At 47.8% G+C, this 26,150-nt stretch overlaps 9 protein-coding genes across 9 annotated transcripts; 6 read left to right on the forward strand and 3 right to left on the reverse strand.

Moving 5' to 3' along the window:
- Positions 1–196: 196 nt before the first annotated feature.
- LOC134584772 (histone H2A type 2-B-like) lies at positions 197–586 on the reverse strand. Its single transcript, XM_063440600.1, has one exon. It carries the CDS (start codon positions 584–586, stop codon positions 197–199), a length of 390 nt encoding a protein of 129 aa, XP_063296670.1.
- Positions 587–881: 295 nt separating this feature from the next.
- LOC134584774 (histone H2B 1.1-like) lies at positions 882–1,262 on the forward strand. The gene has a single exon (XM_063440601.1). It carries the CDS (start codon positions 882–884, stop codon positions 1,260–1,262), a length of 381 nt encoding a protein of 126 aa, XP_063296671.1.
- A 5,708-nt stretch (positions 1,263–6,970) lies between these two features.
- On the forward strand, positions 6,971–7,618 carry LOC134584775 (histone H1B-like). Its single transcript, XM_063440602.1, has one exon. The coding sequence runs from the start codon at positions 6,974–6,976 to the stop codon at positions 7,616–7,618; it is 645 nt and encodes a 214-aa protein (XP_063296672.1). The 5' UTR covers positions 6,971–6,973.
- Positions 7,619–11,056: 3,438 nt separating this feature from the next.
- Positions 11,057–11,446, reverse strand: LOC134584829 (histone H2A type 2-B-like). The gene has a single exon (XM_063440649.1). It carries the CDS (start codon positions 11,444–11,446, stop codon positions 11,057–11,059), a length of 390 nt encoding a protein of 129 aa, XP_063296719.1.
- A 295-nt stretch (positions 11,447–11,741) lies between these two features.
- Positions 11,742–12,122, forward strand: LOC134584830 (histone H2B 1.1-like). Its single transcript, XM_063440650.1, has one exon. It carries the CDS (start codon positions 11,742–11,744, stop codon positions 12,120–12,122), a length of 381 nt encoding a protein of 126 aa, XP_063296720.1.
- Positions 12,123–17,830: 5,708 nt separating this feature from the next.
- Positions 17,831–18,478, forward strand: LOC134584831 (histone H1B-like). Its single transcript, XM_063440651.1, has one exon. It carries the CDS (start codon positions 17,834–17,836, stop codon positions 18,476–18,478), a length of 645 nt encoding a protein of 214 aa, XP_063296721.1. The 5' UTR covers positions 17,831–17,833.
- Positions 18,479–19,361: 883 nt separating this feature from the next.
- LOC134584832 (histone H4) lies at positions 19,362–19,676 on the forward strand. Its single transcript, XM_063440652.1, has one exon. The coding sequence runs from the start codon at positions 19,365–19,367 to the stop codon at positions 19,674–19,676; it is 312 nt and encodes a 103-aa protein (XP_063296722.1). The 5' UTR covers positions 19,362–19,364.
- A 2,240-nt stretch (positions 19,677–21,916) lies between these two features.
- Positions 21,917–22,306, reverse strand: LOC134584851 (histone H2A type 2-B-like). Its single transcript, XM_063440668.1, has one exon. The coding sequence runs from the start codon at positions 22,304–22,306 to the stop codon at positions 21,917–21,919; it is 390 nt and encodes a 129-aa protein (XP_063296738.1).
- Positions 22,307–22,601: 295 nt separating this feature from the next.
- LOC134584769 (histone H2B 1.1-like) lies at positions 22,602–22,982 on the forward strand. The gene has a single exon (XM_063440597.1). The coding sequence runs from the start codon at positions 22,602–22,604 to the stop codon at positions 22,980–22,982; it is 381 nt and encodes a 126-aa protein (XP_063296667.1).
- Positions 22,983–26,150: the final 3,168 nt, after the last annotated feature.

Raw genomic sequence — 26,150 nt, forward strand, 5'->3', positions numbered from 1 at the left:
GCTGTGACAGAAGCGCCCTAATATTTTAGCTTGCCTATGAGCTGCCAGCGTGGTGTGTGTGTGTGTGTGTGTAGATACAGGGAACGGTTTGCGCGCAGCAGAACAATTAATCGGCTCTTTGTGGAGAACGTGGGTGGCTCTTAAAAGAGCCTTTGTGTTTGGTAGGTGAGGGAGGCAGGTGCAGCAGCTGTCCGCTTTACTTGCTCTTGGGCTTGTGGCTCTCGGTCTTCTTGGGCAGCAGCACAGCCTGGATGTTAGGCAGGACACCTCCCTGGGCGATAGTCACTCCTCCCAGCAGTTTGTTGAGCTCTTCATCGTTACGGACAGCGAGCTGGAGATGGCGGGGAATGATGCGGGTCTTTTTGTTGTCTCTAGCGGCATTCCCTGCCAGCTCCAGAATCTCAGCGGTCAGGTACTCCAGCACTGCAGCCAGATAGACGGGGGCACCGGCTCCCACACGCTCTGCATAATTGCCCTTCCTCAGCAAACGGTGGACTCTGCCGACTGGGAACTGAAGTCCCGCTCGGGATGAGCGAGTCTTCGCCTTTGCACGGGTCTTTCCACCTTGCTTTCCGCGGCCAGACATGTTTGTTCTTGATTGAATGCAAGAAGATGAAAACTCCTCCCCTACCACAGGCTATTTATAAACACACTGTGCTCTGTGATTGGATGACTTTACAAGCAGCCAATTAGAGACACGTTATACAGGGAACCAATCTATTGCTGGAGCTAGTGTTAAACAGCCGCTTCCTTACGTCATCTGACTTTAGCAACCAATCGCAGGAAGGGAAGCGGAAGGGCCTCATTTACATGGTCCGCCTATAAATAGAACCGCCGGAGCAAGCAGCTTGCTATTCGCTCGCGAGCTAACAGCGTTAATCATGCCTGATCCAGCAAAGTCCGCACCAGCCCCCAAGAAAGGCTCCAAAAAAGCCGTCACCAAGACTCAGAAGAAAGATGGCAAGAAGCGTAGAAAGAGCAGGAAGGAGAGCTATGCCATCTACGTGTACAAGGTGCTGAAGCAGGTCCATCCCGACACCGGCATCTCCTCCAAGGCAATGGGGATCATGAACTCCTTTGTCAATGATATCTTTGAGCGCATCGCAGGAGAAGCTTCTCGCCTGGCTCACTACAACAAGCGCTCCACCATCACCTCCCGGGAGATCCAGACTGCCGTGCGCCTGCTACTACCCGGAGAGCTGGCAAAGCACGCCGTGTCTGAGGGCACCAAGGCTGTCACAAAGTACACCAGCGCCAAGTAAATGTCCGCCTCCCTGACCACCCGCTAACACAAAGGCTCTTTTAAGAGCCACCCACACTGTCTCTCTCAGAGCTGGCATCACACCCATGCATCAACTCTACAGCTTACTTGCTGCCCACCACAAGCTCACGCAAACGTGTAGCTTTCCTTTCACTTAACCCTTTCCATGCTGTCCTGTAACTCTGAAGATCTCGAGCTGCTCGTGTTTGCACATTTTAGACACTTGTATCACTCACATGCTGATTTAGCCACCTAATGCTCAGTTTGCTCCGCTCTATTACTTTCAAGTCTACCTAGATACCGGACTTGATCTTAGAAGATATTCGTTGGGCGGCTGTATATCTAGTAACTGTAGATTAGGGACAGGCTTCTTATTCAGGGTAGCGCTTGAAGTCGCATTAGGGATATTATAAAAGCTGCTACTGTAGGAGATCTTATACCTAATACTTTACCAAATGGCTACATGGCCAGGGATTTCACTCGATAAGTGTATCCGTTTCTTTCTCTTTTGTTATAGCCTATTGAAACAATGTTTCACTTCATCCTGATACTGTCTATTACTATGTTGCAACTCATAGGAACTTTTTCGGGATGGGTATTTGCAATGTACGAAAGAGATATTGAATTTTGGGTATAAGTGTCATTTTTACCGCAGCTATGCGGCCTGTCCAGGATAGAAACTTTCCCTTCCATTTTTGTATGGTGTCCATGATCACTGTTCGGAGACTTTCGTAGTTTAGTTTAAATAGTCGTGCTGGGTTTCTGGGAATCTTAAGTCCCAGAAACGACACGTAGTCGTCCCTCCAGTCCAGTTGAAATGCCATTTTCAGCCTGTCCACTAGGTCACTATCCAAATTTATCCCCAAAGCTTGCGTCTTAGTGACATTTAACTTGTAGTACGAGACTGCCCCATACTCATGTATTTGTGCCATCAGGTTTGGTAAGGATATTAACGGTTGTGTAATTGTTACCAGGATATCATCCGCGAAGAGGTTTAATTTGTACTCTCTCTCTCCCAGGGTTATTCCCCGTATGGATCGGTCTGCTCTTATGGCTGCTGCCAGTGGTTCCAGCGCTAGAATGTATAGTAACGGGGATAAGGGACATCCCTGTCTCGACCCATTAGTTATCGTAATTTGTTTAGACATGAATCCAGCATTCAGTACCCTTGCCGTGGGACGGGAATACAGTGCTTTTACTGCACTCAAAAACCCCTGGGGGAATTTGTATTTGCGGAGCACAGCTTCCAGAAACGGCCAGGCAAGCCGATCAAAAGCTTTTTCGGCATCCAGGGAGAGTAGAACACCCCCTCCCCGGATCCGAAGCAGGCTGTGCACAAGGTCCACTACCTTCCTTGTGTTGTCGGATCCCTGTCTACCCGTGGTGAAGCCCACTTGGTCGTCATGTATCAGTGTGGGGATGATGTGGGTGAGCCTGGTGGCTTGGACTTTAGCATATAACTTGGTGTCAGTATTGAGCAGCGATATCGGTCTAAAGTTTTGGCTACACGTGGGGGATTTCCCTGGCTTGGGCAATGTAACAATATGCGCTTCTAGCATATCTGCGGGGGTTTTCTCTTTCTGCGTGGATACATTAAACAGGTTGGCTAGGTGTAGGGTCAAGGTGCTGGCAAATTTCTTATAGTAGGCGTTCGTGAGGCCATCCGGCCCTGGTGCTTTCCCAGGAGGGAGATGTGTGATGGCCTGCAGAATTTCGGCCTCGGTTATAGGGGCCTGTAGTGTGTTTATTTGTTCCTCTGTTAGTGAGGGTAGGGTTATTTTTTCCAGGTAGCGTTCTATGTTCCCAAGGGTTGGCTGTATGGTGTTTGGATCTTGCCCTAAATTGTACAGGGTCGTATAGTAGTCTGCAAATATGTCGCTGATGTCTTTGGGCGTTACTCTTTTCTCCCCATTGGAGTTTAGTAGGTACGGGATCTTTGTGTTCATGCTTTTTTGTGTTAGTCTTCTGGCTAGAAGTTTGCTCGCCCTATTGCCTTGTGTATATTGCGTCGCCTTGAGTTTTCTAAGGCTAAATCCCATTACTGCCAGGTCGTGTTCCCTAATGTCATTTAGTTGTTCCTTTATTTTCGTCTGTAGCATTGGTGACGGGGTCAGTTGGTTTTGTTTGTTGAGGCTATACAGTGTTTTCAGCCAGCTTTTCATTTTTGCCTGAGATTTCTGTTTCAGTGCGCTAGCTTTCCCTATGATTAATCCTCTGATTACTGGTTTGTGTGCTTGCCAGAGGGTTTCTGGGGAAATGTCTGGGTGTGTGTTCGTCTCAAAATACTGTTTAATGTCTTCCCCTAAACGCTCGCAGAAACGCTCATCATGTAGTATGGACTCATTCAGGCGCCAAGGGCTGCGATGTTTGTAGTCATAGGCATCCTGTAGTTCTAGGGTTATGGGGGCATGATCGGACCACGTGATGGTACCTATGGAGCAGGCCTTAAGCTGATTTAGGAATGAGCCTTTTATGTAAAACCCGTCTATGCGAGAATACGTGTTGTGTGCTTGAGAAAAGAAAGTATAATCTCTCTCTTCCGGGTGTAGCACCCTCCATGCGTCGTATAAGTCATGGTCTCTAAATAGTCGCGTTAGAGGTTTACATTCTCGTGTCAGTGTTGTGGACCTGGGTGTGTGTGGGGGGACCGTGGTGTCCCATCGCGGATCCAGAATGTGGTTCAGATCTCCACATATGGTGGTAACGCCTCTTTGAACCGGTGTGATTTGTGCAATCAGTTTATGCAAAAAATTTCTCTGATTTGTGTTGGGTGCATACATGTTGATTATCGTGTGTTCCAGATTATTAATTTCACACACTAGTATTATATATCTCCCTTGCGGGTCTATAGATTCGTATAACAGCTTAAAGGACACATCTCTACTGATTAAGATAGATACTCCCCTAGTTTTTGATGTGTAGGTGCTATGGTACTGCGTGGGGAATTGTGCCCGTGCTATGGTTATGGTCTGTTTAAGGTGGGTTTCTTGTAGGCATACAACATCGGGGTGTATTTTGTGCAGATCTCTGGTCAGGCAGTGGCGTTTCACCGGGGTATTCAACCCCTTTACATTATGACAGTATATTCTCATGTTCTATTGGGTATACTGGCGGTTGTTTCGTGGGTCATTGGGTGGCAAGATTTGTCTGTAGGTGCTACCTTCTTTAGTGAGTATCCTGATCCTAAGGGCTCGTGTAGCAGTCCCGCTGCTCATTCCCCATGTGACCAACTTTATTCTCTGGAGGTTCCCTGACATAGGTGTATGCTCTCCCTGATTTGCGCTTGTCTTGTGCTTAAGGGTTGACCTGCGGACTGGTCCCTGTTTGGAGGGTGAGGGTTGGAGAGGTGGGTATAGGTAGGGTGCAACAGTAATGCAGTCTTTTTCCATAACATAGGAAGAAAACATTACAACATTTAACATATATACAGTAAAATCAAGATCAGTGTACATTTCCCAATGAAGGGTGAGGCACTAACTAGATAGTGCCGGGTAGGAGCGTGGTAGTCGTGTGCGTGTATAAGAAGTAGAGATCAGTGGGTGAGCTCGCTAGGCCCGATATGTGCTGTCATTCATCACATGACAGCCATGTCCGTGTCGTGTGTTGATTACTTATCGGTAGATGCGGGTGAAGCCTGGGTTCTTTCTTCCCTTACAATGGCAGCCTGCTTCTACCAGTGTGTGCAACTACTTTTTTTTTTTTTTTTTTTTTTGTTTTGTTTGTAACGTGTCTCTGCCCTATCAATAGGCACTTTTTTACCCACGGGAACTATCTCTCGTTCCCGGTATCGTCTATACGTTGTTTCATCTGTTTGCATGTGTGTGGTGCAGCCTCATGGTATAGCCTTGTGTTATGCGGATGTGTGGTGTAATTATACTTGCGACTCGTTGGATGACCAGTCTTGGTCGGGACCTCGTTTGGTACCGCAACAGAGTCCATATATTTGTCAGTCAGTTCATTTTTTTTGCTTTTTCCACTCCGGTGGCATTCTGGCTCGTGGTGCAGCGTTCTTTCCCTCTGGGTTCGTTGCAATGTTCCAGCTGCGCAGGATTTTCCGACCCTCCTCTGGTGTGCTGGCCGTCGTCACCGTACCGTTTCTCCTTATTAGAAGGCGGATTGGGTATCCCCATCTGTATTGCACATCGTTCTGTCGCAGTGCTTCCGTGATGTCTTTGAATTCTTTTCTCTTTTGAAGTGTGGCCGCTGATAGATCAGTGAATACTTTGATGTGTCTGTATTTCTGTGGCAATTCACGTTCTCCCCTTGTGGCTTGTAGTAGTGCCTCTTTTACATGGAAGTAGTGCAGATGTGTGAGCACATCCCTGGGGGTATCTTGTGGTAGGAACGTTGGCTTTTGGACCCTGTGGTACCTGTCTAAAAGTAGTACCTCTGCGGGCAGGTCTGGTGCTAGTTCTTTAAAGTACCCTATCAGGAACGCATGGAGCTCCTGCTGCTTCACTTCTTCAGAGATGCCTCTTATTCGTAAGTTCTGGCGCCTAGAGCGATCCTCTAGGTCCATTACCTTGCGCTGTGTGAATTCCAATTGTTGCTGTACATGCTGCATCTGGTCAGCCATGTCATTATGTGCTGCAGCTTGGTCTTCCACTCTCTGTTCCACATGTGTTGTCCTGTCTCCCAGTTCTTGCACTTCTTTGCGAAGTTCCCGCAGGGTGCTCTGGATTGAGGTGAGAATTTTGCTGGACATGTCGTCCAGACAGCTCTGCAGGAAATCCTGCGTGACAGGCAGGTTTTGCGGCCCAGGAGACGATTGCAGCGGCACTGTGTCATTCCCGCCGTCGCCATCTTGGTCCCGTTCCGTGAGGCCTGAAGTTTTAGGCGTCGATGTACGGGTCTGAAAAAAGTCGGATCGGTCCGTTTTTTCCGTTTGTTTTTTCTGCTTCGTGTTAGCCATGATGTTTCCCAGTAGTCAGGTCTTTTGGAGTCAGCGATAAGCTTTTTTCTTAGCTTTGTTGGGCCGGCGGCTTGCGGAGCTCAGATCAGTGCGACCATCCGCGTTGCTCGCTAGGCCACGCCCCCACAGTGTGTGTGTTTTAATATAACTGGTCTTAGTTGTTGTTAGAGGGTAAACATAGATATATAACATACAATTATGTAATTATGTAATTTAAAAATTGCCACGACTAAGAGCTCTTCTGCTATGATCTTACTACATCCTACCTGAGCTACCTGTCTGAACAAACGAGGATCAAAATCCCTTTTCTCTGTTTCTTTACGACACGAGCTTCAACCCACCTTGATAACACGGGCCCCTTCCCTTTCTTGCATAAGAGTGAGAAAGAAAACCTTGGAATATATTCTTTTAATAGTTATCACAGTAATGTTTGTGGAGAACATCAGGCTCATCCCAAAGGAGATGTGTCAGCTTTCACCGGCTCTGCTAGATCGTGACAACCCTCGGGACCCATGGAGCTGCTAATGAATTCTTGGTTAGATAGTTTAGTACATTCCACGATAGATGGCATCGACCTCCGTCCTCTTATTTTACCTAAATGTATTCGTTTTATCCATTCGGAAACACAGTGTGAGAGCAGAGTGTGAAAAGATGGAGTAGGGACAGTGGAGGGTGTGTCATAAGACTGTATCCAATCAGAGCGTGGTTAGATCAGCCAATAAGATGCTAGCTGGAGATGTATAATTTGGAGGCTGCTGCGGGCGCGTATTATTGCTTGATCTTCATAGAGAATAGTGACCATGTCTGAAGCCGCCCCAGCTCCCGCCGCCGCACCTGCGGTAGAAAGCGCCTCCAAGAAGAAGCAGCCCAAGAAAGCAGCCGGTGTCAAGAAAGCCGCTAAGCCCTCCGGTCCTAGCGTGTCCGAGCTCATTGTCAAAGCTGTGTCCGCTTCTAAAGAGCGCAGCGGGGTGTCCCTGGCAGCTCTGAAGAAGGCTTTGGCTGCTTCTGGTTATGATGTGGAAAAGAATAACAGCCGCCTCAAGCTGGCTCTCAAGGGCTTGGTGACTAAAAGCACTCTCGTCCAGGTCAAAGGAAGCGGAGCTTCCGGCTCCTTCAAGCTCAACAAAAAGCAGGCGGAGAGCAAGGACAAGGCTACCAAGAAAAAGGCACCGGCTAAAGTCAAGAAGCCTGCCCCGAAGAAAGCCACCAAGTCTCCAGCCAAACCTAAGAAGGTAGCTGCAAAGAGCCCGAAAAAGGCCAAAAAGCCGGCCGCCTCCGCTAAAAAGGCCACCAAAAGTCCGAAGAAAGTCAAAGCCGCCAAGCCCAAGAAGGTAGTGAAAAGCCCGGCTAAGAAGACCGTGAAGAGCCCTGCCAAAAAGGCAGCCAAACCCAAAGCCGCAAAGAGTCCTGCAAAGGCTAAAAAGGCAGCTCCCAAAAAGAAATAAGCCTTGCTCGCATTTAATTTTATTTTCCAAACCCCAAAGGCTCTTGTAAGAGCCACCACATTCTCATTTCAGAGCTATATATCAGTGATGGCAACGTGTTTGTTTTGGTGTCATGTCACACATATCGTTCCCCCTCCATCCCTCATTCTAAAGTCAGGAATAACCTAATGAATCCTGTAATCCCAGCATCTAGTGCTCGAAAAGATTACACAGGAATGTATCTTGTCGGTGTGGCTAAGTCCCCGTATACCAGTGCTACACTTGAGCGTTGATTTTTTTTATTTTTTTTGGCTTAGAAATTCCCTCCGTTCTAAGATACTGAGGGTGTTTCTTCATTAAATTGCGAAAGGCCAGTTTTAGTGAGAAACGCATATAATATATAGAATATCACACAGTGTCCTTCCAGACTAGATTTAATGTTATTGCCTTTTTCAGTAAGATAATAAAGCAGAACATATTTTAGGGATTGCGATTTTGTACATGGTGATAATAAAAGGGACTGTCCTCGTCCTCTCTCCACGTGTGAAACGGGCGCTTATTTCGATATTCAAAGAGTGATAAAGCCCAAGAAATGATACCTTGTGCAGTAGCTAAGCCGACTATCAAAGAAACACTAAAGACATGATAAAATGATTATACTTCAAAAGACTTCACGATTGTGAAATCTTTTGAAGCATAAACAGCTTTGGTTTTAAAAGCCAGAACCATTTCGAGCACGGAAGGAGAGGGTTAAGCATATTATTGAGAGGAAAAAAAAAAGTGAAGGGGCGTGTTTAAAACGCCCGCCTCCTTTGCTGCAGGTCCCCATACGGTCCGTCCGAGGAGTATATAAGGAAGAGCTTTGCACAGCATCTCATATCGTTCGTGCAGAAAGAAGAGCAGAACCATGTCTGGCAGAGGCAAAGGAGGAAAGGGTCTCGGAAAAGGTGGCGCTAAGCGTCACAGGAAGGTTCTTCGTGACAACATCCAGGGCATTACCAAGCCTGCAATTCGTCGCCTTGCTCGCAGGGGAGGCGTGAAGCGTATTTCCGGCCTCATCTATGAGGAGACTCGCGGGGTGCTGAAGGTATTCCTGGAGAACGTCATCCGGGACGCCGTCACTTACACCGAGCATGCCAAGAGGAAGACTGTCACCGCCATGGACGTAGTTTATGCTCTTAAGCGCCAGGGCCGCACTCTCTATGGCTTCGGAGGTTAAAACTCGGGCTTGACTTTACCGCACACCCCATTAACCCAAAGGCCCTTTTCAGGGCCACCCACTTTTTCACTAAAAGACTGAACCTAATCACTTTAACCCCTTCCACACCTGATAAATTGCCTGCTATCTACATAGATACACCGAGAAGGAGATAGTAGTAGAGGCTGCTCCCAAACATCTAGACGGGAAAGGTTGCTAAACACTGTATTTGTAGACCGCATTTTTGAACCATCGGAGGATTTGGAGCCGCCTTCTGTTAATGGTAGGGGATGTAAAAAAATATGAGCAAGTACGTACACACACACTGTCAAGAAAGCTCTGGTTTTGGTGTATTGTTACTGTTGCCTACATTTAATACATGCTTGCAGCCGCTTAAATAGAAACATTGTTACTAGCTTTGCATATGCACTCCTGTGTTAACTATGTATTCTCCTCTAAGCGAAAAAGTAGTCTTTTTCCTGCTGCCTCTCCACACGATGGATTCTAAATAGTGAAGTTATTGTAAAATCGCCAGTGAAATAGACCAGCAGAGATGATGGCTACATCGTTGCCTGACGTGAAAATGGGATATGTGGGGACATTTGAGCATTGTAGTGTGTGGGCTCCGTAGCTAGCCCGCTCAAAGTCACAGGCTAAAAGACACGTTTTTATGAATGTGTTGGAGCTCGTTCGAGTGCAGATTTGGTGGCTCTTAAAAGAGCCTTTGTGTTTTGTGTTAGCAGGTTTCAACTTAAGCACGTTCGCCTCGGATCCTACGAGCCAGCTGGATGTCTTTGGGCATGATTGTGACCCTCTTAGCGTGGATGGCGCACAAGTTGGTATCCTCAAAAAGACCAACCAGGTAAGCCTCGCTAGCCTCTTGCAGAGCCATGACAGCAGAGCTCTGGAAGCGCAGATCAGTCTTGAAATCCTGAGCGATCTCACGGACAAGGCGCTGGAAGGGCAGCTTGCGGATGAGCAGCTCGGTGGACTTCTGATAACGGCGGATCTCCCTGAGAGCCACAGTTCCTGGACGGTAACGGTGAGGCTTTTTCACTCCTCCGGTAGCTGGGGCGCTCTTTCTAGCAGCTTTGGTGGCTAGCTGCTTGCGGGGAGCCTTGCCTCCGGTCGACTTACGGGCTGTCTGCTTAGTTCTGGCCATTGTAGCAAAACGAAAGGGAATGAACGCTGCTCGCTGTAGCCTGGGCTTTATAGCCGATACGGCGTTTTCATTGGTTCATCAAGTGGGTGGTATGTTCTGATTGGCTGAAAACAAATAGTAAACCATTTCAAAATACCCGCTCAAATCAACTGCTTCTCATCCCCTCCCCCACATTCAAAATGCCCGCTCAAATCAACTGCTTCATCCCCTCCCCCCTCCTCCATCTATTGAGACCACGCGCCCAAAGAAGGGATCTAAGCCTTTAGTGACCCTTCCTGTCCTGACAGCATTTATTATAGACGCTACTAGTTGAAAGGAATGGCAGTGGGCAGTAATGGACGTATTCCTCCCAACATACTTATTAATAGCTGTATAGGCTTTATCGAGGGGGAGGGGTGCATGGGACATTGACCTCTTACACATGCAGAAAGGCCGCTTCTTTCGATGGGATAGAAGCCACGTCTGATAAAGGACTTTCACTCACAGGACGCTCAGTAGCCATACAAATGAGCTCCAGGAGACAGAGCAGCAGGAAATGTTACAAAGCATCCACTTATTGAAACAATGTTTTCAGCCGAGAGGCCAGGCTATTAAGGCTGCGTTAACTCATCCAGCAGCACAGACAACAGAGCTGTAGCGCCGCTAGGATTTGAACGCTCATAGTAGGTTTCACCCGGCATGTCCTCCAGACAGCGGGAGAGGGGGGAATCCTGAGAGTGAGCGACATGTAGAGATGCCCCGCTTAACAAAAGAGGACCTGTACACTATATACACTTGCCCCAATTGGTATTAATTTGCTGCTGCGTTTATCATAGACATGCATGGCAGCCATTGATTTTAACTAGTTCTATAGCTGGAATGTTGGACAGGATATGGACTGCAAATGGGACTCAGTCAGTGCTGTGACAGAAGCGCCCTAATATTTTAGCTTGCCTATGAGCTGCCAGCGTGGTGTGTGTGTGTGTGTGTGTGTGTAGATACAGGGAACGGTTTGCGCGCAGCAGAACAATTAATCGGCTCTTTGTGGAGAACGTGGGTGGCTCTTAAAAGAGCCTTTGTGTTTGGTAGGTGAGGGAGGCAGGTGCAGCAGCTGTCCGCTTTACTTGCTCTTGGGCTTGTGGCTCTCGGTCTTCTTGGGCAGCAGCACAGCCTGGATGTTAGGCAGGACACCTCCCTGGGCGATAGTCACTCCTCCCAGCAGTTTGTTGAGCTCTTCATCGTTACGGACAGCGAGCTGGAGATGGCGGGGAATGATGCGGGTCTTTTTGTTGTCTCTAGCGGCATTCCCTGCCAGCTCCAGAATCTCAGCGGTCAGGTACTCCAGCACTGCAGCCAGATAGACGGGGGCACCGGCTCCCACACGCTCTGCATAATTGCCCTTCCTCAGCAAACGGTGGACTCTGCCGACTGGGAACTGAAGTCCCGCTCGGGATGAGCGAGTCTTCGCCTTTGCACGGGTCTTTCCACCTTGCTTTCCGCGGCCAGACATGTTTGTTCTTGATTGAATGCAAGAAGATGAAAACTCCTCCCCTACCACAGGCTATTTATAAACACACTGTGCTCTGTGATTGGATGACTTTACAAGCAGCCAATTAGAGACACGTTATACAGGGAACCAATCTATTGCTGGAGCTAGTGTTAAACAGCCGCTTCCTTACGTCATCTGACTTTAGCAACCAATCGCAGGAAGGGAAGCGGAAGGGCCTCATTTACATGGTCCGCCTATAAATAGAACCGCCGGAGCAAGCAGCTTGCTATTCGCTCGCGAGCTAACAGCGTTAATCATGCCTGATCCAGCAAAGTCCGCACCAGCCCCCAAGAAAGGCTCCAAAAAAGCCGTCACCAAGACTCAGAAGAAAGATGGCAAGAAGCGTAGAAAGAGCAGGAAGGAGAGCTATGCCATCTACGTGTACAAGGTGCTGAAGCAGGTCCATCCCGACACCGGCATCTCCTCCAAGGCAATGGGGATCATGAACTCCTTTGTCAATGATATCTTTGAGCGCATCGCAGGAGAAGCTTCTCGCCTGGCTCACTACAACAAGCGCTCCACCATCACCTCCCGGGAGATCCAGACTGCCGTGCGCCTGCTACTACCCGGAGAGCTGGCAAAGCACGCCGTGTCTGAGGGCACCAAGGCTGTCACAAAGTACACCAGCGCCAAGTAAATGTCCGCCTCCCTGACCACCCGCTAACACAAAGGCTCTTTTAAGAGCCACCCACACTGTCTCTCTCAGAGCTGGCATCACACCCATGCATCAACTCTACAGCTTACTTGCTGCCCACCACAAGCTCACGCAAACGTGTAGCTTTCCTTTCACTTAACCCTTTCCATGCTGTCCTGTAACTCTGAAGATCTCGAGCTGCTCGTGTTTGCACATTTTAGACACTTGTATCACTCACATGCTGATTTAGCCACCTAATGCTCAGTTTGCTCCGCTCTATTACTTTCAAGTCTACCTAGATACCGGACTTGATCTTAGAAGATATTCGTTGGGCGGCTGTATATCTAGTAACTGTAGATTAGGGACAGGCTTCTTATTCAGGGTAGCGCTTGAAGTCGCATTAGGGATATTATAAAAGCTGCTACTGTAGGAGATCTTATACCTAATACTTTACCAAATGGCTACATGGCCAGGGATTTCACTCGATAAGTGTATCCGTTTCTTTCTCTTTTGTTATAGCCTATTGAAACAATGTTTCACTTCATCCTGATACTGTCTATTACTATGTTGCAACTCATAGGAACTTTTTCGGGATGGGTATTTGCAATGTACGAAAGAGATATTGAATTTTGGGTATAAGTGTCATTTTTACCGCAGCTATGCGGCCTGTCCAGGATAGAAACTTTCCCTTCCATTTTTGTATGGTGTCCATGATCACTGTTCGGAGACTTTCGTAGTTTAGTTTAAATAGTCGTGCTGGGTTTCTGGGAATCTTAAGTCCCAGAAACGACACGTAGTCGTCCCTCCAGTCCAGTTGAAATGCCATTTTCAGCCTGTCCACTAGGTCACTATCCAAATTTATCCCCAAAGCTTGCGTCTTAGTGACATTTAACTTGTAGTACGAGACTGCCCCATACTCATGTATTTGTGCCATCAGGTTTGGTAAGGATATTAACGGTTGTGTAATTGTTACCAGGATATCATCCGCGAAGAGGTTTAATTTGTACTCTCTCTCTCCCAGGGTTATTCCCCGTATGGATCGGTCTGCTCTTATGGCTGCTGCCAGTGGTTCCAGCGCTAGAATGTATAGTAACGGGGATAAGGGACATCCCTGTCTCGACCCATTAGTTATCGTAATTTGTTTAGACATGAATCCAGCATTCAGTACCCTTGCCGTGGGACGGGAATACAGTGCTTTTACTGCACTCAAAAACCCCTGGGGGAATTTGTATTTGCGGAGCACAGCTTCCAGAAACGGCCAGGCAAGCCGATCAAAAGCTTTTTCGGCATCCAGGGAGAGTAGAACACCCCCTCCCCGGATCCGAAGCAGGCTGTGCACAAGGTCCACTACCTTCCTTGTGTTGTCGGATCCCTGTCTACCCGTGGTGAAGCCCACTTGGTCGTCATGTATCAGTGTGGGGATGATGTGGGTGAGCCTGGTGGCTTGGACTTTAGCATATAACTTGGTGTCAGTATTGAGCAGCGATATCGGTCTAAAGTTTTGGCTACACGTGGGGGATTTCCCTGGCTTGGGCAATGTAACAATATGCGCTTCTAGCATATCTGCGGGGGTTTTCTCTTTCTGCGTGGATACATTAAACAGGTTGGCTAGGTGTGGGGTCAAGGTGCTGGCAAATTTCTTATAGTAGGCGTTCGTGAGGCCATCCGGCCCTGGTGCTTTCCCAGGAGGGAGATGTGTGATGGCCTGCAGAATTTCGGCCTCGGTTATAGGGGCCTGTAGTGTGTTTATTTGTTCCTCTGTTAGTGAGGGTAGGGTTATTTTTTCCAGGTAGCGTTCTATGTTCCCAAGGGTTGGCTGTATGGTGTTTGGATCTTGCCCTAAATTGTACAGGGTCGTATAGTAGTCTGCAAATATGTCGCTGATGTCTTTGGGCGTTACTCTTTTCTCCCCATTGGAGTTTAGTAGGTACGGGATCTTTGTGTTCATGCTTTTTTGTGTTAGTCTTCTGGCTAGAAGTTTGCTCGCCCTATTGCCTTGTGTATATTGCGTCGCCTTGAGTTTTCTAAGGCTAAATCCCATTACTGCCAGGTCGTGTTCCCTAATGTCATTTAGTTGTTCCTTTATTTTCGTCTGTAGCATTGGTGACGGGGTCAGTTGGTTTTGTTTGTTGAGGCTATACAGTGTTTTCAGCCAGCTTTTCATTTTTGCCTGAGATTTCTGTTTCAGTGCGCTAGCTTTCCCTATGATTAATCCTCTGATTACTGGTTTGTGTGCTTGCCAGAGGGTTTCTGGGGAAATGTCTGGGTGTGTGTTCGTCTCAAAATACTGTTTAATGTCTTCCCCTAAACGCTCGCAGAAACGCTCATCATGTAGTATGGACTCATTCAGGCGCCAAGGGCTGCGATGTTTGTAGTCATAGGCATCCTGTAGTTCTAGGGTTATGGGGGCATGATCGGACCACGTGATGGTACCTATGGAGCAGGCCTTAAGCTGATTTAGGAATGAGCCTTTTATGTAAAACCCGTCTATGCGAGAATACGTGTTGTGTGCTTGAGAAAAGAAAGTATAATCTCTCTCTTCCGGGTGTAGCACCCTCCATGCGTCGTATAAGTCATGGTCTCTAAATAGTCGCGTTAGAGGTTTACATTCTCGTGTCAGTGTTGTGGACCTGGGTGTGTGTGGGGGGACCGTGGTGTCCCATCGCGGATCCAGAATGTGGTTCAGATCTCCACATATGGTGGTAACGCCTCTTTGAACCGGTGTGATTTGTGCAATCAGTTTATGCAAAAAATTTCTCTGATTTGTGTTGGGTGCATACATGTTGATTATCGTGTGTTCCAGATTATTAATTTCACACACTAGTATTATATATCTCCCTTGCGGGTCTATAGATTCGTATAACAGCTTAAAGGACACATCTCTACTGATTAAGATAGATACTCCCCTAGTTTTTGATGTGTAGGTGCTATGGTACTGCGTGGGGAATTGTGCCCGTGCTATGGTTATGGTCTGTTTAAGGTGGGTTTCTTGTAGGCATACAACATCGGGGTGTATTTTGTGCAGATCTCTGGTCAGGCAGTGGCGTTTCACCGGGGTATTCAACCCCTTTACATTATGACAGTATATTCTCATGTTCTATTGGGTATACTGGCGGTTGTTTCGTGGGTCATTGGGTGGCAAGATTTGTCTGTAGGTGCTACCTTCTTTAGTGAGTATCCTGATCCTAAGGGCTCGTGTAGCAGTCCCGCTGCTCATTCCCCATGTGACCAACTTTATTCTCTGGAGGTTCCCTGACATAGGTGTATGCTCTCCCTGATTTGCGCTTGTCTTGTGCTTAAGGGTTGACCTGCGGACTGGTCCCTGTTTGGAGGGTGAGGGTTGGAGAGGTGGGTATAGGTAGGGTGCAACAGTAATGCAGTCTTTTTCCATAACATAGGAAGAAAACATTACAACATTTAACATATATACAGTAAAATCAAGATCAGTGTACATTTCCCAATGAAGGGTGAGGCACTAACTAGATAGTGCCGGGTAGGAGCGTGGTAGTCGTGTGCGTGTATAAGAAGTAGAGATCAGTGGGTGAGCTCGCTAGGCCCGATATGTGCTGTCATTCATCACATGACAGCCATGTCCGTGTCGTGTGTTGATTACTTATCGGTAGATGCGGGTGAAGCCTGGGTTCTTTCTTCCCTTACAATGGCAGCCTGCTTCTACCAGTGTGTGCAACTACTTTTTTTTTTTTTTTTTTTTTTGTTTTGTTTGTAACGTGTCTCTGCCCTATCAATAGGCACTTTTTTACCCACGGGAACTATCTCTCGTTCCCGGTATCGTCTATACGTTGTTTCATCTGTTTGCATGTGTGTGGTGCAGCCTCATGGTATAGCCTTGTGTTATGCGGATGTGTGGTGTAATTATACTTGCGACTCGTTGGATGACCAGTCTTGGTCGGGACCTCGTTTGGTACCGCAACAGAGTCCATATATTTGTCAGTCAGTTCATTTTTTTTGCTTTTTCCACTCCGGTGGCATTCTGGCTCGTGGTGCAGCGTTCTTTCCCTCTGGGTTCGTTGCAATGTTCCAGCTGCGCAGGATTTTCCGACCCTCCTCTGGTGTGCTGGCCGTCGTCACCGTACCGTTTCTCCTTATTAGAAGGCGGATTGGGTATCCCCATCTGTATTGCACATCGTTCTGTCGCAGTGCTTCCGTGATGTCTTTGAATTCTTTTCTCTTTTGAAGTGTGGCCGCTGATAGATCAGTGAATACTTTGATGTGTCTGTATTTCTGTGGCAATTCACGTTCTCCCCTTGTGGCTTGTAGTAGTGCCTCTTTTACATGGAAGTAGTGCAGATGTGTGAGCACATCCCTGGGGGTATCTTGTGGTAGGAACGTTGGCTTTTGGACCCTGTGGTACCTGTCTAAAAGTAGTACCTCTGCGGGCAGGTCTGGTGCTAGTTCTTTAAAGTACCCTATCAGGAACGCATGGAGCTCCTGCTGCTTCACTTCTTCAGAGATGCCTCTTATTCGTAAGTTCTGGCGCCTAGAGCGATCCTCTAGGTCCATTACCTTGCGCTGTGTGAATTCCAATTGTTGCTGTACATGCTGCATCTGGTCAGCCATGTCATTATGTGCTGCAGCTTGGTCTTCCACTCTCTGTTCCACATGTGTTGTCCTGTCTCCCAGTTCTTGCACTTCTTTGCGAAGTTCCCGCAGGGTGCTCTGGATTGAGGTGAGAATTTTGCTGGACATGTCGTCCAGACAGCTCTGCAGGAAATCCTGCGTGACAGGCAGGTTTTGCGGCCCAGGAGACGATTGCAGCGGCACTGTGTCATTCCCGCCGTCGCCATCTTGGTCCCGTTCCGTGAGGCCTGAAGTTTTAGGCGTCGATGTACGGGTCTGAAAAAAGTCGGATCGGTCCGTTTTTTCCGTTTGTTTTTTCTGCTTCGTGTTAGCCATGATGTTTCCCAGTAGTCAGGTCTTTTGGAGTCAGCGATAAGCTTTTTTCTTAGCTTTGTTGGGCCGGCGGCTTGCGGAGCTCAGATCAGTGCGACCATCCGCGTTGCTCGCTAGGCCACGCCCCCACAGTGTGTGTGTTTTAATATAACTGGTCTTAGTTGTTGTTAGAGGGTAAACATAGATATATAACATACAATTATGTAATTATGTAATTTAAAAATTGCCACGACTAAGAGCTCTTCTGCTATGATCTTACTACATCCTACCTGAGCTACCTGTCTGAACAAACGAGGATCAAAATCCCTTTTCTCTGTTTCTTTACGACACGAGCTTCAACCCACCTTGATAACACGGGCCCCTTCCCTTTCTTGCATAAGAGTGAGAAAGAAAACCTTGGAATATATTCTTTTAATAGTTATCACAGTAATGTTTGTGGAGAACATCAGGCTCATCCCAAAGGAGATGTGTCAGCTTTCACCGGCTCTGCTAGATCGTGACAACCCTCGGGACCCATGGAGCTGCTAATGAATTCTTGGTTAGATAGTTTAGTACATTCCACGATAGATGGCATCGACCTCCGTCCTCTTATTTTACCTAAATGTATTCGTTTTATCCATTCGGAAACACAGTGTGAGAGCAGAGTGTGAAAAGATGGAGTAGGGACAGTGGAGGGTGTGTCATAAGACTGTATCCAATCAGAGCGTGGTTAGATCAGCCAATAAGATGCTAGCTGGAGATGTATAATTTGGAGGCTGCTGCGGGCGCGTATTATTGCTTGATCTTCATAGAGAATAGTGACCATGTCTGAAGCCGCCCCAGCTCCCGCCGCCGCACCTGCGGTAGAAAGCGCCTCCAAGAAGAAGCAGCCCAAGAAAGCAGCCGGTGTCAAGAAAGCCGCTAAGCCCTCCGGTCCTAGCGTGTCCGAGCTCATTGTCAAAGCTGTGTCCGCTTCTAAAGAGCGCAGCGGGGTGTCCCTGGCAGCTCTGAAGAAGGCTTTGGCTGCTTCTGGTTATGATGTGGAAAAGAATAACAGCCGCCTCAAGCTGGCTCTCAAGGGCTTGGTGACTAAAAGCACTCTCGTCCAGGTCAAAGGAAGCGGAGCTTCCGGCTCCTTCAAGCTCAACAAAAAGCAGGCGGAGAGCAAGGACAAGGCTACCAAGAAAAAGGCACCGGCTAAAGTCAAGAAGCCTGCCCCGAAGAAAGCCACCAAGTCTCCAGCCAAACCTAAGAAGGTAGCTGCAAAGAGCCCGAAAAAGGCCAAAAAGCCGGCCGCCTCCGCTAAAAAGGCCACCAAAAGTCCGAAGAAAGTCAAAGCCGCCAAGCCCAAGAAGGTAGTGAAAAGCCCGGCTAAGAAGACCGTGAAGAGCCCTGCCAAAAAGGCAGCCAAACCCAAAGCCGCAAAGAGTCCTGCAAAGGCTAAAAAGGCAGCTCCCAAAAAGAAATAAGCCTTGCTCGCATTTAATTTTATTTTCCAAACCCCAAAGGCTCTTGTAAGAGCCACCACATTCTCATTTCAGAGCTATATATCAGTGATGGCAACGTGTTTGTTTTGGTGTCATGTCACACATATCGTTCCCCCTCCATCCCTCATTCTAAAGTCAGGAATAACCTAATGAATCCTGTAATCCCAGCATCTAGTGCTCGAAAAGATTACACAGGAATGTATCTTGTCGGTGTGGCTAAGTCCCCGTATACCAGTGCTACACTTGAGCGTTGATTTTTTTTATTTTTTTTGGCTTAGAAATTCCCTCCGTTCTAAGATACTGAGGGTGTTTCTTCATTAAATTGCGAAAGGCCAGTTTTAGTGAGAAACGCATATAATATATAGAATATCACACAGTGTCCTTCCAGACTAGATTTAATGTTATTGCCTTTTTCAGTAAGATAATAAAGCAGAACATATTTTAGGGATTGCGATTTTGTACATGGTGATAATAAAAGGGACTGTCCTCGTCCTCTCTCCACGTGTGAAACGGGCGCTTATTTCGATATTCAAAGAGTGATAAAGCCCAAGAAATGATACCTTGTGCAGTAGCTAAGCCGACTATCAAAGAAACACTAAAGACATGATAAAATGATTATACTTCAAAAGACTTCACGATTGTGAAATCTTTTGAAGCATAAACAGCTTTGGTTTTAAAAGCCAGAACCATTTCGAGCACGGAAGGAGAGGGTTAAGCATATTATTGAGAGGAAAAAAAAAAGTGAAGGGGCGTGTTTAAAACGCCCGCCTCCTTTGCTGCAGGTCCCCATACGGTCCGTCCGAGGAGTATATAAGGAAGAGCTTTGCACAGCATCTCATATCGTTCGTGCAGAAAGAAGAGCAGAACCATGTCTGGCAGAGGCAAAGGAGGAAAGGGTCTCGGAAAAGGTGGCGCTAAGCGTCACAGGAAGGTTCTTCGTGACAACATCCAGGGCATTACCAAGCCTGCAATTCGTCGCCTTGCTCGCAGGGGAGGCGTGAAGCGTATTTCCGGCCTCATCTATGAGGAGACTCGCGGGGTGCTGAAGGTATTCCTGGAGAACGTCATCCGGGACGCCGTCACTTACACCGAGCATGCCAAGAGGAAGACTGTCACCGCCATGGACGTAGTTTATGCTCTTAAGCGCCAGGGCCGCACTCTCTATGGCTTCGGAGGTTAAAACTCGGGCTTGACTTTACCGCACACCCCATTAACCCAAAGGCCCTTTTCAGGGCCACCCACTTTTTCACTAAAAGACTGAACCTAATCACTTTAACCCCTTCCACACCTGATAAATTGCCTGCTATCTACATAGATACACCGAGAAGGAGATAGTAGTAGAGGCTGCTCCCAAACATCTAGACGGGAAAGGTTGCTAAACACTGTATTTGTAGACCGCATTTTTGAACCATCGGAGGATTTGGAGCCGCCTTCTGTTAATGGTAGGGGATGTAAAAAAATATGAGCAAGTACGTACACACACACTGTCAAGAAAGCTCTGGTTTTGGTGTATTGTTACTGTTGCCTACATTTAATACATGCTTGCAGCCGCTTAAATAGAAACATTGTTACTAGCTTTGCATATGCACTCCTGTGTTAACTATGTATTCTCCTCTAAGCGAAAAAGTAGTCTTTTTCCTGCTGCCTCTCCACACGATGGATTCTAAATAGTGAAGTTATTGTAAAATCGCCAGTGAAATAGACCAGCAGAGATGATGGCTACATCGTTGCCTGACGTGAAAATGGGATATGTGGGGACATTTGAGCATTGTAGTGTGTGGGCTCCGTAGCTAGCCCGCTCAAAGTCACAGGCTAAAAGACACGTTTTTATGAATGTGTTGGAGCTCGTTCGAGTGCAGATTTGGTGGCTCTTAAAAGAGCCTTTGTGTTTTGTGTTAGCAGGTTTCAACTTAAGCACGTTCGCCTCGGATCCTACGAGCCAGCTGGATGTCTTTGGGCATGATTGTGACCCTCTTAGCGTGGATGGCGCACAAGTTGGTATCCTCAAAAAGACCAACCAGGTAAGCCTCGCTAGCCTCTTGCAGAGCCATGACAGCAGAGCTCTGGAAGCGCAGATCAGTCTTGAAATCCTGAGCGATCTCACGGACAAGGCGCTGGAAGGGCAGCTTGCGGATGAGCAGCTCGGTGGACTTCTGATAACGGCGGATCTCCCTGAGAGCCACAGTTCCTGGACGGTAACGGTGAGGCTTTTTCACTCCTCCGGTAGCTGGGGCGCTCTTTCTAGCAGCTTTGGTGGCTAGCTGCTTGCGGGGAGCCTTGCCTCCGGTCGACTTACGGGCTGTCTGCTTAGTTCTGGCCATTGTAGCAAAACGAAAGGGAATGAACGCTGCTCGCTGTAGCCTGGGCTTTATAGCCGATACGGCGTTTTCATTGGTTCATCAAGTGGGTGGTATGTTCTGATTGGCTGAAAACAAATAGTAAACCATTTCAAAATACCCGCTCAAATCAACTGCTTCTCATCCCCTCCCCCACATTCAAAATGCCCGCTCAAATCAACTGCTTCATCCCCTCCCCCCTCCTCCATCTATTGAGACCACGCGCCCAAAGAAGGGATCTAAGCCTTTAGTGACCCTTCCTGTCCTGACAGCATTTATTATAGACGCTACTAGTTGAAAGGAATGGCAGTGGGCAGTAATGGACGTATTCCTCCCAACATACTTATTAATAGCTGTATAGGCTTTATCGAGGGGGAGGGGTGCATGGGACATTGACCTCTTACACATGCAGAAAGGCCGCTTCTTTCGATGGGATAGAAGCCACGTCTGATAAAGGACTTTCACTCACAGGACGCTCAGTAGCCATACAAATGAGCTCCAGGAGACAGAGCAGCAGGAAATGTTACAAAGCATCCACTTATTGAAACAATGTTTTCAGCCGAGAGGCCAGGCTATTAAGGCTGCGTTAACTCATCCAGCAGCACAGACAACAGAGCTGTAGCGCCGCTAGGATTTGAACGCTCATAGTAGGTTTCACCCGGCATGTCCTCCAGACAGCGGGAGAGGGGGGAATCCTGAGAGTGAGCGACATGTAGAGATGCCCCGCTTAACAAAAGAGGACCTGTACACTATATACACTTGCCCCAATTGGTATTAATTTGCTGCTGCGTTTATCATAGACATGCATGGCAGCCATTGATTTTAACTAGTTCTATAGCTGGAATGTTGGACAGGATATGGACTGCAAATGGGACTCAGTCAGTGCTGTGACAGAAGCGCCCTAATATTTTAGCTTGCCTATGAGCTGCCAGCGTGGTGTGTGTGTGTGTGTGTGTGTGTAGATACAGGGAACGGTTTGCGCGCAGCAGAACAATTAATCGGCTCTTTGTGGAGAACGTGGGTGGCTCTTAAAAGAGCCTTTGTGTTTGGTAGGTGAGGGAGGCAGGTGCAGCAGCTGTCCGCTTTACTTGCTCTTGGGCTTGTGGCTCTCGGTCTTCTTGGGCAGCAGCACAGCCTGGATGTTAGGCAGGACACCTCCCTGGGCGATAGTCACTCCTCCCAGCAGTTTGTTGAGCTCTTCATCGTTACGGACAGCGAGCTGGAGATGGCGGGGAATGATGCGGGTCTTTTTGTTGTCTCTAGCGGCATTCCCTGCCAGCTCCAGAATCTCAGCGGTCAGGTACTCCAGCACTGCAGCCAGATAGACGGGGGCACCGGCTCCCACACGCTCTGCATAATTGCCCTTCCTCAGCAAACGGTGGACTCTGCCGACTGGGAACTGAAGTCCCGCTCGGGATGAGCGAGTCTTCGCCTTTGCACGGGTCTTTCCACCTTGCTTTCCGCGGCCAGACATGTTTGTTCTTGATTGAATGCAAGAAGATGAAAACTCCTCCCCTACCACAGGCTATTTATAAACACACTGTGCTCTGTGATTGGATGACTTTACAAGCAGCCAATTAGAGACACGTTATACAGGGAACCAATCTATTGCTGGAGCTAGTGTTAAACAGCCGCTTCCTTACGTCATCTGACTTTAGCAACCAATCGCAGGAAGGGAAGCGGAAGGGCCTCATTTACATGGTCCGCCTATAAATAGAACCGCCGGAGCAAGCAGCTTGCTATTCGCTCGCGAGCTAACAGCGTTAATCATGCCTGATCCAGCAAAGTCCGCACCAGCCCCCAAGAAAGGCTCCAAAAAAGCCGTCACCAAGACTCAGAAGAAAGATGGCAAGAAGCGTAGAAAGAGCAGGAAGGAGAGCTATGCCATCTACGTGTACAAGGTGCTGAAGCAGGTCCATCCCGACACCGGCATCTCCTCCAAGGCAATGGGGATCATGAACTCCTTTGTCAATGATATCTTTGAGCGCATCGCAGGAGAAGCTTCTCGCCTGGCTCACTACAACAAGCGCTCCACCATCACCTCCCGGGAGATCCAGACTGCCGTGCGCCTGCTACTACCCGGAGAGCTGGCAAAGCACGCCGTGTCTGAGGGCACCAAGGCTGTCACAAAGTACACCAGCGCCAAGTAAATGTCCGCCTCCCTGACCACCCGCTAACACAAAGGCTCTTTTAAGAGCCACCCACACTGTCTCTCTCAGAGCTGGCATCACACCCATGCATCAACTCTACAGCTTACTTGCTGCCCACCACAAGCTCACGCAAACGTGTAGCTTTCCTTTCACTTAACCCTTTCCATGCTGTCCTGTAACTCTGAAGATCTCGAGCTGCTCGTGTTTGCACATTTTAGACACTTGTATCACTCACATGCTGATTTAGCCACCTAATGCTCAGTTTGCTCCGCTCTATTACTTTCAAGTCTACCTAGATACCGGACTTGATCTTAGAAGATATTCGTTGGGCGGCTGTATATCTAGTAACTGTAGATTAGGGACAGGCTTCTTATTCAGGGTAGCGCTTGAAGTCGCATTAGGGATATTATAAAAGCTGCTACTGTAGGAGATCTTATACCTAATACTTTACCAAATGGCTACATGGCCAGGGATTTCACTCGATAAGTGTATCCGTTTCTTTCTCTTTTGTTATAGCCTATTGAAACAATGTTTCACTTCATCCTGATACTGTCTATTACTATGTTGCAACTCATGGAAGCCTAGTATGTGGTTCTATCGTCTTTTTGCTCACGCTAGTATTTTACTAGACTTTAAAAGGTCTTTTTGACATATATACCTCAAAACAGCTAGTGTGCAATATCTAGCCTACCTACCCTATGTTCTATCATTTCCACTAGTTATGGGGAATGTGCGCAGGCTTACTTTGGAACATTTAGCAGGCTTTTCCCTTTATTGCACATTGGATATGTACGGATTTATTTTTGTAATTGTCTTTATTTTGTGTAAGTCTTGATATTGGTGACTTCTTTTGGGGTATCCCACCCCTTTAGCTTTATTCTTATTAAAGGTTTAGTTGTATCCATTTGTTCAGCCAACCCCCGACTGAATTAGATACCTGTCCTTAGAAAGTATCTACATTAGTCCACATACGATTGTTCATTACTTTTTGGATACATGGAAATCCTCCTTTTTTTTTTTTTTTTTTTTTTGATTTGGTGTTTGCCAGTAAAGAACAATTTAGACCATTGAGGCTTCATCTAAATATCAGCATGATGATTTCAGTGTCTGCAGACATGTTGAGCTTATTAAAGACAATCTGATAAGCCTGTTTTGATCTTAAAGACATAAGCATTTTATTTTTTTTGTAACTTGCCTTTTTTTCCTGTTTATTGCGCCAACACATTATACACTTTCTCACCAGATGTGCCTGTATACACTCAAACAGCGTTTTCCAATTGGTTTTCTGCAGGAACCTATGGTCCAGCGAGAACAAAACTGGAGTTCTGTAGTGATTTGCCCATTGGGTAGCCCATACACTTAAAGAAACCTGATGGGCATTGCTGCAGAGGGACTCGGTAAGCACTGTTTAATTGCCCAACGGAATCCCTGTAGCATGAGATGCTGGGAAGTGACTGACTATCATTACCTCCCAGCTTCAAATAGAAAATGCTGCACTGGAGGGAGAGAGACCGCAGTCGGCACTGAGCAGCGATTTAGGCGGCTGCCTAAGGCCTAACTCGCCATCGGGCAGGCATACTGTGTCAGGTACAAGGACCCCACACCTTGCCCGGTATGCTGCTGGTTGCGAGGTCCCTCCACTCTGTCCTGAGAAGCAGAAAGCCAGCACAGTCTGCAGCTCCGCTGACTATGCAGTGTCTCGCGATCTCTGGCCAATCAGACCGTCGCCGCGGGATACCACTTCAATGCTCTGTTTTCTGGATATTGTGAGGCACTGCACAATCTGCAGCTCACACCTGGTGGAGTTGCAGACTGTGCAGTCTCTCAGGGCAAATTGTAGAGAGAGCTTACTGGAGCACCAGGGATCAAAGACACCAGGGGCCACCAGTTGCAATCCCCTCCCTCACTTTCACACCACTGTGCAACCCGCTCCCTTACTGTGTCACCCCGTCTCTCCCTCAGGCACTCTACCACCGTTCAACCTCTACCACCGTGAGGTTGGAGTGCCTCGTGTCGCCTGCTGCGTTCAGATAGCTGGGGTGGTGATTGATGCCACAGTCTGTTCCCCCAGTGGGGACCGGGATAACCCCCACCGGTCCAGAGGGGGGGGGGGGGGGTAGGAGACCTGTAGAGACGCTTGGTGTGTCTGGCGTCGGGGTGAGCGGCCGTCTCTCCCCGGCTCCAACTTTAGTAGGCCGCACTCGGCGTTTCGGTTTCCCTGCCTCGACGGGTTTCAGAGGGGTGTCCTTCGGTTCCGCAGTGCATTCCCAGCATGGGTAGCACAACCCGGTGAGTCTGCGGTCAGTGTAGCCGTTGAGTTTGACCCAAATTTGGCCCGTCAGGCGAGAGCTCGTGGTGCCCACGTCTGTACTGCTTGGCGGTCAGGCTCCGCCCCCTGGGTACGGATTTTTATTTAGCTTTCGGGTATTCACCTTTTTTCTCTACTCGCTGACACATATCAAAGGTTTGGCTATATCCCTGTATGATCCGATGATTCGCTTTCCAAATGCCTAATTGCCCTGCAAGGGGAATATCATGGCTGAGCTTCAAAATGCCCATTTGGTATAGTAGTCTTTGTGCCCTTAACGTAATCCTCTAGTTTGTTTGTTTGTCCGGTAGGTTTCCGGGGTTATATTGTATTGAACCATTCATTTCTCCTTGACCTTCTCGTATAGATGCATTTCTGATACTGCTCGATATGCCTCTGCCGGACAATTTGCTAGTTAAAATAGGTGCCCGGTTGTTTGTTGAAACACTTGAATCCACAGACAAAAACAACCTAGACCTCACCACATATAAAACACTTTTGGATAAACGCTCAGAGCTAGCCACCCTTAATGGAACACAAATCAAGAAAAGTCTTCTTCTTACCAGACACCGGTACTATACCCAAGGGGGCAAAGGGGGACGACTATCAGCGCAAGCTCTAAAAACACAAAGACAAACCACATTTATCTCATCCATACAGACTCCACAAGGGACCAAGTCAAATCTGATGGCGGACATCATGCTAGCCTTCCAGGAGTTTTACCACAAACTTTACAACTTGAGGGACTCTCCCCCCAGATGTTACTGACATAAGAGCCTTCCTCAAACAAAGGATCGCCAAGACAATCCCACCCAACGTACAACAAAGACTTGACTCTCCCACAACTAAAGAGGAGTTAG

Source organism: Pelobates fuscus, unplaced genomic scaffold (assembly GCF_036172605.1).
Source record: "Pelobates fuscus isolate aPelFus1 unplaced genomic scaffold, aPelFus1.pri scaffold_24, whole genome shotgun sequence".
Taxonomy (NCBI): domain Eukaryota; kingdom Metazoa; phylum Chordata; class Amphibia; order Anura; family Pelobatidae; genus Pelobates; species Pelobates fuscus.